Source organism: Grampus griseus (assembly GCF_964374135.1).
Source record: "Grampus griseus genome assembly, chromosome: 15".
NCBI classification, from domain to species: Eukaryota; Metazoa; Chordata; class Mammalia; order Artiodactyla; family Delphinidae; genus Grampus; species Grampus griseus.
In genome coordinates, this window is record NC_139009.1 from 50,725,982 (window position 1) to 50,739,470 (window position 13,489).

Consider the following 13,489-nt stretch of genomic DNA (forward strand, 5'->3'; position numbering starts at 1 on the left):
GGATGGCAAGGAGATAGTTGGATATGTAAGTCTGAAGTTTAGGTCAGAGGTCAGGGCTTAAAATAGAAATATAAGAGTAGGTGAGGTTTGAAACCATGGAAGTGAATGAGATTTCCTAGCAATACCATATGCTGTCCCCTGAATTGCAGTGGCACCTTTACTGTAAATCAGGAGACTATACGTGTGAGGTCTCTTTCTGAATTCTCCATTTTGTTCTGTTCATTTCTTTGTCTGTACTTTTATCAGTAGCACACTGTCTTAAGTACAGTAGGTTTCTAATGTTTTTTGGTATCTAGTAATCTGAATTCTCTAGCTTTGCCTTCCTTCAAGATTGATGTCTTGCTCATTTTTTTTTTTTTTTTTGCGGTACACGGATTTGTCACTGTTGTGGCCTCTCCCCTTGCGGAGCACAGGCTCTGGACGCACAGGCTCAGCGGCCATGGCTCAGGGGCCTAGCTGCTCCGCGGGATGTGGGATCTTCCCAGACCAGGGCACGAACCCGTGTCCCCCGCATCAGCAGGCGGACTCTCATCCACTGCACCACCAGGGAAGCCCTGTCTTGGTCATTTTGTATACTTTGCATTTCCATATGAATTTTATAATCAGCCTGCCCATTTTCTCTTCTTTCCCTCTCATACACACACACAACCCTGCAGATTTGAGGGTTAATACTCAACCTGTAGATTTGGAAAGAGACATCTTAATAATATTGAGTCTTTCAGTTCATGAACACGGTATAACCCTCCACTTATTTTAGCAATGTTTTTTAGTTTTTAGTGAGAGATACTTTTCCTTTTTTAACTAAATTTATTCCTAGGCATTTGAATTTTTTGGTGCTATTGTAAAAGCTGTTTTTATTTATTTTATTTTCTAATTGTTAACAAGAGAGTATTGATAAAGACTGTCCAACATTTGGAGGTTCAACAAGGGAGGAGCCAGTGAGGAGCCTGAGAAGGAGGAGCTAGGGGGTCAAAGGGAAGGCAAAAGGAAAGAGGGTTTCAAAAAGGAGGAAGTGATTAAGTGGTCAAATGTGTGGAATGCTGCTACCCTGTAGGGTAAGATGAGAACAGAAATGTGGCCAGTTGGATTTAAACAACTTTTTTCCAGATGTTTTGCTCTGAATGATTGCAGAAAAATTCAGCAGTAGCTATTATAGATAGGTAGGCTCAAGAAATGATTTTTTTTTAAGAAGGGAGATACTATATTATATTTATATATGCTGATCAGGATGATTCCTTATAGTGGGAGAAATTGATAGTGCAGGGAATTATCTAAGAGTTTAGTCCTTAAGGGGAATGAGACACAGGGGAATTATCCAAGAGCTAAATACTTGAAAATGGAATCAGGATCCTAAATCCAGATTGGCCTTTAATAGCAGTCATTACTTGAGAGAAAATGGAGACAGTCAGGGTGTACACTTGGAATTAATGACATACTTAGAAGACTTAAAGTTCATGCAGAACATTATTATATTATGCATAGTAATAAAGTATTAACATTTATTGAATGTTTAATACTGTCTGGCACTCTTTAAAAGACTATCTCATTTAACCCTCATAAAATCTTATGCATTTGAAATTACTAGCCCCATTTCATAGAGGGAGAAAATAAGGTTCAAAGATGTTAAGTTGCCAAAGAGCACATACCAAATTATTGATAGACCCAGGATTGTTAAATTTCCAAAATCCTCGGTCTTGAATATTCCTTAACAAAGGACTGAAAGAGGGGTAGATATCCATCTGTCTCATTTTTCTTGTGAAAATGGATTCTTGATCAGGCAGTTCTCATTAGTAGGTTTATTTACTTAGAACACTAAATATTTATTATAAATTCCCAAGGAAGGGCTCTCTAAGGATTTATTAGTCTTATTTTCTACATGTGCAGATAGGTCAGTGTTTATTTTCATCACTATCAAGTAACTTTAATAAAGTAGATATAAAAAATTAATTTGTTGGTCATTTGTTCTTAATAGTAAACTTTTTTGTAAGAAGATTGAGAGACTGTTTGATCCAGAATACTTGAATCCAGATTCTCAGAATAATGCAGCAACATTATACAGGTACAGTGATATGTTTTTCTTTGGTATGCTATATAATGCAGCTAAATTCTTTAATTTTACTACATTTGAAATTTTCTTCTTGGATGTTTTTGTATCTTTTTTTTGTTGTTTTTTAATTTTTAAAATTTTAATACAATTTTTACTTTTTAAATATTTATTTATTTATTTTGGCTGCACCCAGTCTTAGTTGTGGCACACAGGATCTTTAGTTGCAGCATGAGGGATCCTTTAGTTGTGGCATGCAGACTTCTTCAGTTGCGGCATGTGAACTCTTAGTTGTGGCATGCATGCGGGATCTAGTTCTCTGACCAGGGATCGAACCTGGGTCCCCTGCATTGGGAGCGTGAAGTCTTACCCACTGGACCACCAGGGAAGTCCCAAATTTTTTATACAATTTTTAAAGTTTACTTTCCATTTACAGTTATTACACAATATTGGCTATATTCCTTGTGTTGTACAATACATCCTTGAGCCTATCTTATACCCAATAGTTTGTATCTCCCACTCCCCCACCTCTATTTTGCCCCTCCCTACCCTTTCCCCACTGGTAACCACTAGTCTGTTCTCTGTATCTGTGAGTCTGCTTCCTTTTTGTTATATTCACTAGTTTGTTGTATTTTTTAGATTCCACATATGAGTGATAGCATATAGCATTTGTCTTTCTCTGTCTGACTTATTTCACTTAGCATGATGCCCTCCAAGTCTATGTATGTTGCTGCAAATGACAAAATTTCATTTTTTATGGCTGAGTAATATTCCTGTGTGTGTGTGTGTGTGTGTGTGTGTGTGTGTGTGTGTGTGTGTGTGTGTGTGTGTGTGTGTGTGTGTGTGTGTGTACACCACATCTTCTTTATCCATTCATCTGTTGATGGAACTTAGGTTGCTTACGTATCTTGGCTATTACAAATAATGCTGCTATGAACATTGGGGGGTGCATGTATCTTTTTAAATTAGTTTTTTGGTTTTTTGTTTTTTTTTTTGATATATACCCAGGAGTGGAATTGCTGGGTCATATGGTAGTTCTATTTTTAGTTTTTTGAGAAACCTCCATACTGTTTCCACAGTGGCAGCACCAATTTACATTCCCACTAACAATGTACAGGGGTTCCCTTTTCTCCACATCCTTGCCAACATTTGTTATTTATGTTCTTTTTGATGATATCCATTCTGATGGATGTGAGGTGATATCTCATCGTGGTCATGATTTTCATTTCCCTGATGATTAGATGTTGAACATCTTTTCATGTGCCTTTTGGCCATCTGTATTTCCTCTTTGGAAAAATGTCAGTTCAGTTCCTCTGCCCATTTTTTAATCGGGTTGTTTGTTTTTTTTGATTGTATCTTTGTGTTATAGATGCTGTTTGTGTAAGAAACTTTTAACAAAAGAAACAGAAAGAAGAATTCCGTGCATTCCTGGAAAAATCAATGTGGATCAACATGGAAATATTATCTACATTCATATAAGGTGTAGTGAAAATAAAATACAGCTTTTTAAATGTGAATTAATAGTGTATTTATTAAAAGCAAAACTACTTTTATAAGGAATAGGATAATATCTTTTCTGCAATGATCCAACTTTGATTTAGAAAGATGCTACTTTCAAAACAAAATTGTTGTAAAAGCTTTATTTTATCTTGAAAGATATTCTGATCAGTGCCATTAAAATGATTTCTTTTCACTAACAGATTTTAGTTATCTATTATATAAGTGATTTTGAGAAGACAACCAAATTTACTTTCAGATAAATTTTGGTGAGTGACGCAAATTGTCTTTAAAATTGGATTTTTTGTAATTTATTCTTCATACTTTGTCAGTATTCCATTAATGCATCGTCCTTTTTAATTCCCCTTTAGGTTCAAAACTGGTTCTCATCCTGAGTTGGGGAGTAGGGAGAGAGTGTTATAAATCGGTATAATGTCTCAGGATAACAAAAACTTCAAAATATATATGTATATTCTCTGACAGTATCCTACTGCTAGGAATTTATTCAGAGAGGTAATGTTGATTTGTGAAAGCACTTAATAAGGACATTTATTGCTCTATATAAATAAGAAAAAGTAAAAAAAACACTCAAATGATTAAGTGAACTAAGATATATCCGTAAAATAGTATATCTATATAAAACATCTAATCAATTCTTAATGTGCAGCCTTTGAGAATGTAAAAGAATATATACTCACACAGAAAATTGTTAGTGGTAAATTAAATAAGAAAAAAACAGGTTATAAAACAGAACTAGAAACATGTTCACTAAAATGTTAACTGTGGTTTTACCTTTGAGTGATAGTATTATGGATGATTTTCATTTGCTTTTTTTCCTGTATTAAAAATGTACAGTACTTTTACTAAAGAAAAAACCCTACAAATGTTAGATTTCATATTTTAAACATTAAAACAGAAACCCAGAGAAACACATGACATTTGACCCTAGTGTTAATAATAGCACAGTCAACATTAAAATATTTCATTTTTCTCTCCATATAATAAAGGGAATATACATTAGTTACTATAAGCACTTGGGATTTTTTTTAATACAGCAGGTTCTTATTCGTCATCAATTTTATACACATCAGTGTACATGTTAATCCCAATCGCCCAATTCATCACACCACCATCCCCACCCTCCCCGCGGCTTTCTCCCCTTGGTGTGCATACGTTTGTTCTCTACATCTGTGTCTCAACTTCTGCCCTGCAAACCGGTTCATCTGTACCATTTTTCTAGGTTCCACATACATGCGTTAATATACGATATTTGTTTTTCTCTTCCTGACTGACTTCACTCTGTGTGACAGTTTCTAGATCCATCCACGTCTCTACAAATGACCTAATTTCGTTCCTTTTTATGGCTGAGTAATATTCCATTGTATATATGTACCACATCTTCTTTATCCATTTGTCTGTCGATGGGCATTTAGGTTGCTTCCATGACCTGGCTATTGTCAGTAGTGCTGCAATGAACATTGGGGTGCATGTGTCTTTTGGAATTATGGTTTTCTCTGGGTATATGCCCATTAGTGGGATTGCTGGATCATATGGTAATTCTATTTTTAGTTTTTAAAGGAACCTGCATACTGTTCTCCATAGTGGCTGTATCAATTTACATTCCCACCAACAGTGCAAGCGGGTTCCCTTTTCTCCACACCCTCTCCAGCATTTGTTGTTTGTAGATTTTCTGATGATGCCCATTCTAAATGGTGTGAGGTGATACCTCATTGTAGTTTTGATTTGCATTTCTCTAATAATTAGTGATGTTGAGCAGCTTTTCATGTGCTTTTTGGCAATCTGTATGTCTCCTTTGGAGAAATGTCTATTTAGGTCTTCTGCCCATTTTTGGATTGGGTTGTTTGCTTTTTTAATATTGAGCTGCATGAGCTGTTTATATATTTTGGAGATTAATCCTTTGTCCGTTGATTCGTTTGCAAATATTTTCTCCCATTCTGAGGGTTGTCTTTTCGTCTTGTTTATGGTTTCCTTTGCTGTGCAAAAGCTTTGAGGTTTCATTAGGTCCCATTTGTTTATTTTTGTTTTTATTTCCATTACTCTAGGAGGTGGATCAAAAAAGATCTCGCTGTGATTTATGTCAAAGAGTGTTCTTCCTATGCTTTCCTCTAAGAATTTTATAGTGTCTGGCCTTACATTTAGGTCTTTAATCCATTTTGAGTTTATTTTTGTGTATGGTGTTAGGGAGTGTTCTAATTTCATTCTTTTACATGTAGCTGTCCAGTTTTCCCAGCACCACTTATTGAAGAGACTATCTTTTCTCCATTGTATATCCTTGCCTCCTTTATCAAATTTTATACTTTTTTATCTTGAGACTTGATTTACGTTTTGAAAATTACTTCCATTTTGACAGCAATAAGTATTAATATTACTATGTGAATAAATGGATATTAACTTCGACATCCAGTTTTGTTGTTTTATTCAAAGTATTTTCCTGCAAATCAGTTGTGGATGACATTTTTCAAAAATGTCTTTAACCTAAAGCAGATGTAATTTCTAATAACATGATGGCATTTTGTTATTTATTGAACTAAGGACAAAACTAACAAAAGTTCAAAAAGATTGGGGACTTAGACAAAAATAGGAACCTGTTACATATGACCATAGCAAATGGAGTTATAAGCCTTGCCTGTTTTTTTATAAGTTTATATCACATAACTTACAAATGTGTTATTACCAAGACCTGATTCTTCATTAATTTATTACTCAACTACTAGAAAATGCCTTGTGAAAATAATATAAAGAACTAATACATTAATGGAATGTTTAGAATCACCAATATTTAATAATTATTTTATAGTATGTACAATTAGAATAAAAGGTTCCATTTAGCAACATAAGCCTAAGTTCCAACTGTTAGCCTGCTCAAACTATATTTAATTTATAACGCTTTATCTAGCGTAGTAAAATAATTTGGCATTCAGTCTGTCACAACTTTTTCTGTTGTCCACAGGAAAAAAAAAGAATAAACAAACTCCCAAATGAAATTTTACCTACCATTCAATGTAGTCCATTCCACAGCCATCTTTTGAGGAACGTTCTTGGAACTATGTCACAAATTTTAAAATATTTGTTTGAACTAAATTGTTTATATTGCTTGAGTGTAAAATAATATAACAACTGAAGCTCTTTTCCCCAGAGATAAGACTTGGGATGTTCATGAGTATTTGAATAGTCTTTCTGAAGAATTAAAATCTTGGAGAGATGTATATTGGCGCTTGTGGGGAACAGTCAACTGGCTAACTTGTTCAAGATGTTATCAGGTGAGTTTTGTCTTTTTTTAATATCCTGCTCTGCAAACATTGAGAGCAGGCTCTTTTGATATATGCTGTTTAATTAGGGTGTGTTTGTACAATATCTGACATCTTTTTAAGAAACTAGTGTCAAAACGATGGTGCTATTAAACATTGCTTGCATCTGACTTCATTTCTCATACTATGGTTCTTCCTCTATTTTATTTCCATTGCTGAAACAATCAATGACTTGATGAATTTTTATAAAACCAACAGGTTTTAAGTGATCAAATCCATTTTTTTCAATGGAAAAAAGATAACAGAATTCTCACTGCCTTTCATTATTTCCAGCCAAACTGTTTCTCTGTTAGTCCATAAATTTCTTTAGAAATTCAGAAACACCCTTGCAGATAGGATACTAATGAGATATGCCCTTCTTGTTAAAATAATTGTGTTACCAGAAAGGTTTTGTTCATTTTCTTCTAAATGAAGTCTATCATAAAAGCACAAGAAAGCTTGCTATTTGAAGGTACCTATAATAAATCCTTTTCTAGAATAAATAGATCTTTATTGGTTGCAGTCATTCCAGATTAGTCTTATGTATAAATCCAGAGTGTTCTACATAAAATTTTTTTGAATCCCTCAGGTCTCCCAGCCCCCAGTTCTTTTCCTCTCTCACTTGGGTAATTATTTTCAGTAGAAGGAAGGAAGAGCAGTGGACTCCCTATGTCCCCACAATTTTTAAAATCTTGATTTATTAAAGTATAATTTACATACAGTAAAATTTATCCTTTTGTGAGGTTTGACAAACTCATACAGTCATGTAACTACCATCACAATCAAAGCATAGACCACTTCTGTCAGCCTAAAAAATTCCCTCGTGCCCGTTTTTAGTCAATTCCTTCTTCCACCCCAGGCTCTGACAACCACTGTTCTGTTTACTGTCTCTATAGTTTTGGCTTTTCCAGAATGTCATATAAATAGAATCATACAGTTTTAGCTTTTTTTTTTTTTTTTTTTGCGGTACGCGGGCCTCTCACTGTTGTGGCCTCTCCCGTTGCGGAGCACAGGCTCCGGACGCGCAGGCTCAGCGGCCATGGCTCACGAGCCCAGCAGCTCCACGGCATGTGGGATCTTCCCGGACCGGGGCACGAACCCGTGTCCCCTGCATCGGCAGGCGGACTCTCAACCACTGCGCCACCAGGGAAGCCCAGTTTTAGCTTTTTGAGTCTAGCTTCTTTTACTTAGGAAAATGGATTTGAAATTTATTCACATTTTTGTATCTATCAATTTGTTCCTTTTTAGCCTTAGGTAGTAGTCCATCATATGAATATATCCCAGTATGTTTATTCACTTACCAGCAAAGGACTGTAGGTGTTTCTAGTTTGGGGCCATTATGAAGAAAGCATCTATAAACATTCCCTTACAGGCTTTCATGTGAATATGTTTCTCTCGGGTAGTTACCTAGAAGTAGGATCGCTGGATTGATGGTAAATGTAAGCTTAACATTTACCATTCCTAACAGTTTCCCAAAGTCCCTGAACCACTTTGCATTCCTTCCAGCTATGTATGGGAGTTCCAGTTACCCAGCATCTTCACTAGCACTTGATATTGTCAGGTTGGTTTTTTGGTGTGTTGTTGTTTTTTTTAACTTAATAGCTGTGTAGTGGTCCTCCCCACAATGGAGTGTCGCTTATAATCAAGGATATCAGGCTTCTAAAACCTGACTTGTTTAGCATGTCAGAATGCAGAAAATTTGAAGGATTTTTTTCTCTTCTTCATAGGAAATTGTCTTGATTTATAATACTTAATATTTTACTATGGAGAGTTCATAAACTCATAAAATAGTTTGTATGCAAAATACTTTGTATGAGTGTACACCTTATAGCTTTTATCAGATGCAGAAAATTTTAATTAAAATCTATTATTTGAAAATCATAATTGGAACTAACAACTAAGAATTCTGAATTATAGACTATCCTTTCTTGCTTTTGTGTTCAGGATCTTTTTATTTTCTTTAAATTATCTTACCAACTTATAAATGTATCTGAAACATGACTATTAATTTTACAATTAAACTTCGATAAGATTTTCACCAGTGATTCAAGGTTACTCCATAGTTGTCACTAATACTGATGCTAAGTATTTACCTTAAAAAAATATGTCAAAGAATAAGTGAGAAAAAAAAAAAAAGAATAAGTGAGGCAAATTTTTATTTAATTTTTTCCATTGGAAAACCTCTTATGTGATTGACCAATTATAAAATTAGATGTACATCAGGATCAATTTAACTCATCTGAACTTAGTGTTTTTGATTTTGTTTTTTAATAGCTGTATTGAGGTATAATTACGTGCCATAAAAATCACTCATTTTAAGTGTACAATTTACTGATTTTTAATAAATTTACAGAGTTGTGCAACCATCACCACCATCTAACTTTAGTACATTTCCATCACCCCAGAAAGATCCCTCACGTCCATTTGCTGCCATTCCCCAACCCTGTCTCACTTTTAACACCAGGCAACCACAAATCTGCCTTGTGTCTCTTGTGTTTTATGTGATGGAACATACAGTATGTGGTCTTGAGTGAAGTATTTTTGAGATGTATAATTTCATTGTGGGAATAATACTTGATTTTACGTATTTCTTTTATTCAGGCTTTTCTGTGTATAGAGTTTTCACATTGTCAATATCACTCAGAAACAGTGATTTATCCTACTGCAGGAAGTTCGCTAAGTTCTGTTGGCACTGGAATCTATCCCTGCTGTAACCAAAAGGTTCTTCGGTTTGACCCCACTCAGCTTACAAAGGTAAATTTTGAATGATGCCCTTTTGTAATTACAGCACTCACTAACACTTTGTATTTAAGTCTTTTCCTCTTTTATTGTTTTTAAAATGTAAATATACATTCATGTAGAAGAGACTTAAAGCAATGCATAGGTAAGTATAGTAAAAAATAGGAATCTCTCTTCACACCACTCCCTCATTCTACATCTCTTCTTAGAGGTTCCTTTCAGACCTTGTTTTATACGTTTCAGGCACAAACTATATGTTGTTTTTCATTCTGGAAATAGGATCAGACTATTCATGTTATTCTTTAGTTTGCCTTTTTCACTCAATAATATAATTAGGTGACCATTCTGTGTAATATTAACTGCTGTGTAATATTCCAAGCTGTGCGTATTTCACAATTTATTGAACCAGTCTCCTATTGATGAACATTTAGGTTGTTTCCAGATTAATAATATTACAGTGTTGCAGTGAACATCCTTGCACATGTATCTTGGTGGAATATATGAGTATTGCTCTAGGTTAGAGTCCTTGATCACTCACATTCTTGGAAATGTTATGTAATTAAGTTTCGTGAATGGACGAAAGGAACCTTCAGGTCTTCGTCATCATCATCCATACAGTAAATATTTATGAAATGCCAAAGTTGTGTCGCAGACTGTGCAAGGCAGAGAGTAGTGTGTAAAACTGGGTAGTTTCTGCCTCCATGGAACTTACAGTGCAGGCAATAATGTCAAAAGGGGGGGAAAAGCAGGCAAAGGAATGTTTGAAGAATTTCTGTAATAGGCTGGTTTGATCTGGACGTTGAAATCAGGGAAAGCCTCCCTCCGTAAGGAGTTGGCACAGAGATCTGAAGGGTGGGTAGGAGAATGTGAGGCAAAGAGGAAGGGAAAGAGCCCTTTGGTCAGAACAGCAAGGCCAAAAGGAACACAGTGGGTAAATGAGACTGAAAGAAACTGTGCCTGTTGTAAAAAACATGCATGGCTGAAGACAGGGCTGGAGAGGTCAGCAGGTGCCAGCCATGCAGGGGCGGGACCTCCTAGGCTGTGCTTTAGTTTCTTCTTTATTTCAGATTTTGAAAATATCAATTGTGTGTGGAGAACGGCTTAGGGAATAGTGGAGTCAGGTACAAGGGGAACTATCAGAGTAGTCTTAGGGAGATGACGGTGACTTGGACTAGGGCAGTGGAGACAAAGAGAAATGGATGAATTCAGTATTTAGGAAGTAAAACTGAATTGACCTATTGGATTATTTCACAGAGGGGATTGGAGGAGTCAAGGATGACTCAGTTTCTTGCTTCTGCTACTGGATAGATGGTGGTGCTATTCACTGAGGAGGAAAACAACAGAGGAATCAGGTCTGGAGAGGAGCTCATGAGTTCTGGTTTAGACATTTTGAGTTTGAGGTACTTTATGAGATAACCAGGCAAAGAGTGTTAGATACGTGGGTTTTGGTGCTTAGAGAGTGGCTAGGCTATAGATAATAATTTCTAAGTCTTGCAAATAAGTGATAATTGAAGCCAGCAGGTATAGGTGAGCATAAGAGCAGAGGGTCTACAACAGAGCCTAGAGAAACTCCAACATTTATTGGTTGGATAGAGAAGCATGATCCTGCAAAGGAGAATGATCAGGAGGGGACAGAGTAAACCAAGAATGTTGTCATGAAAGTCAAGGGAGCAGTATTTGAAGATGGAGAGAGTGTCCACGATGCCAATTATTGCTAAGAGGTCAAATAAAATAATGAAAGAAATGTGTCTTTTGGCTTTGGTGACCTGGAATTCTTAAGTGCGAAGAACTGTTTTGATGGAGTGCTAGATTCAGAAGCCAGATTAGTATGGGTTGAGGAGTGAGTAGAAGAAAAGCAAATGGAAACAGTGTGATTAACAACTGTTTTGGGAAATTTGAGAAGGGGAGAAGATGGATCAATAATTAGGTTATGGATATTTATTGTTTCTGTCTTTTAAAAAAATTTTTTATTGGAGTATAGTTGATTTACAATGTTGTGTTAGTTTCAGGTGTATAGCAAAGTGAATCAGTTATGCATATACATGTATCTGCTCTTTTTTAGATTCTTTTCTCATGTAGGTCACTACAGAGTTTTGTTTTTTTAATATTTATTTATTTGGCTGTGCTGGGTCTTAGCACACAGGATCTTCGTTGCCGCATGTGGGATCTTTTAGTTGTGGCATGCAGGATCTTTGTTGCAGCATGTGAGGTCTAGCTCCCTGACCAGGGGTAGAACACAGGCCCCCTGCATTGGGAGCACAGGATCTTAACCACTGGACCACCAGGAAAGTCCCATTACAGAGTATTGAATAGAGTTCCCTGTGCTATACAGTAGGTCCTTATTAGTTATCTATTTTATATATAGTAGTGTGTATATGTCAGTCCCAATATCCGTTTTCTACATCTGTGACTCTATTTCTGTTTTGTAAATAAGTTCATTTATACCATTTTTTTAGATTCAACTTATAAGCAATATCATATGATATTTGTCTTTCTCTGTCTGACTTACTTCACTCAGTGTGACAATCTCTAGGTCCATCTATGTTGCTGCAAATGGCATTATCTTCTTTTTTATGGCTGAGTAATATTCCACATCTTCTTTATCCATTCGTCTTTTGATGGACATTTAGGTTGCTTCCATGTCTTGGCTATTGTAAATAGTGCTGCAATGAACATTGGGGTGCATGTAATCTTTTCGAATTATGCTTTTCTCTGGGTATATGCCCACGAGTGGGATTGCTGGGTCATATGGTAGTTCTATATTTAGTTTTTTAAGGAACCTCCATACTGCTCTCCATAATGGTTGTACCAATTTACATTGCCACCAACAGTGTAGGAGGGTTCTCTTTTCTCCACACCCTCTCCAGCATTTATTGTGTGTAGATTTTTTGAGGATGGGCATTCTGACCCGTGTGAGGTAATACCTCATTGTAGTTTTGATTTGTGTTTCTCTAATAATTAGTGATGTTGAGCATCTTTTCATGTGCTTTTTGGCCATCTGTATGTCTTTTTTGGAGAAAGGTCTATTTAGATCTTCCACCCATTTTTTTCTTTTTTTAAAAAATATTTTTATTTTTTCCATTCTTTTTCAAATTATTTTCCCATTTAGGTTATTACAGAATATTGAGCACAGTTCCCTGTGCTATACAGTAGGTTCTTGTTGGTTGTCTATTTTATTTTTACTTTCTTTCGTTTTTTTTTAATTGAAGTATAGTTAATTTACAATGTTGTACCAATCTCTGCTCTACAGCAAAGTGACTCAGTTATACACATATATGCATACTTTTTTAATATTCTTTTCCATTATGGTTTGTCACAGGATATTGAATATAGTTCCCTGTGCTATACATTAGGACCTTGTTGTTGGTTATCTGTTTTAAATACAGCAGTGTGTACACTTCTGCCCACTTTTTGGTTGGGTTGTTTGCTTTTTTTGATATTGAGCTGCATGAGCTGTTTGTATATTTGGGAGATTAGTCCCTTGTCGGTCTCGTCATTTGCAAATATTTTCTCCCATTCTGTGGGTTGTCTTTTCGTTTTGTTTGTAGCTTCCTTTGCTGTGCAAAAGCTTTTAAGTTTAATTAGGTCCCATTTGTTTATTTTTGTTTTTATTTTCATTACTCTAGGAGGTAGATCAAAAAAGATATTGCTGCTATTTATGTTAGGGAGTGTTCTGCGTATGTTTTCCTCTAAGAGTTTTATAGTATCTGGCCTTACATGTAGGTTTTTAATCCATTTTGAGTGTATTTTTGTGTATGGTGTTAGAGAATGTCCTAAATTCATTCTTTCACATGTAGCTGTCCAGTTTTCCCAGCACCACTTATTGAAGAGACTGTAGGAGAGACATTTTAAAAAGTCAGTAAGAAGGATCCAGTTGAGGAGGAGAGATTGATAGTACAAG

At 35.6% G+C, this 13,489-nt stretch overlaps 1 protein-coding gene across 1 annotated transcript in view; it reads left to right on the top strand.

Annotated features, from left to right (window-relative positions):
- Positions 1-13,489, top strand: part of SANBR (SANT and BTB domain regulator of CSR) — a gene marked incomplete at its 3' end in the record, with an annotated part of 64,397 nt that overhangs the window by 21,339 nt on the left and 29,569 nt on the right. The window contains exons 8-11 of the mRNA XM_082672119.1: positions 1,973-2,059; positions 3,414-3,524; positions 6,699-6,822; positions 9,451-9,603. Coding sequence (XP_082528245.1) covers positions 1,973-2,059; positions 3,414-3,524; positions 6,699-6,822; positions 9,451-9,603 — 475 coding nt within the window. The remainder of the gene's footprint in view (positions 1-1,972; positions 2,060-3,413; positions 3,525-6,698; positions 6,823-9,450; positions 9,604-13,489) is intronic.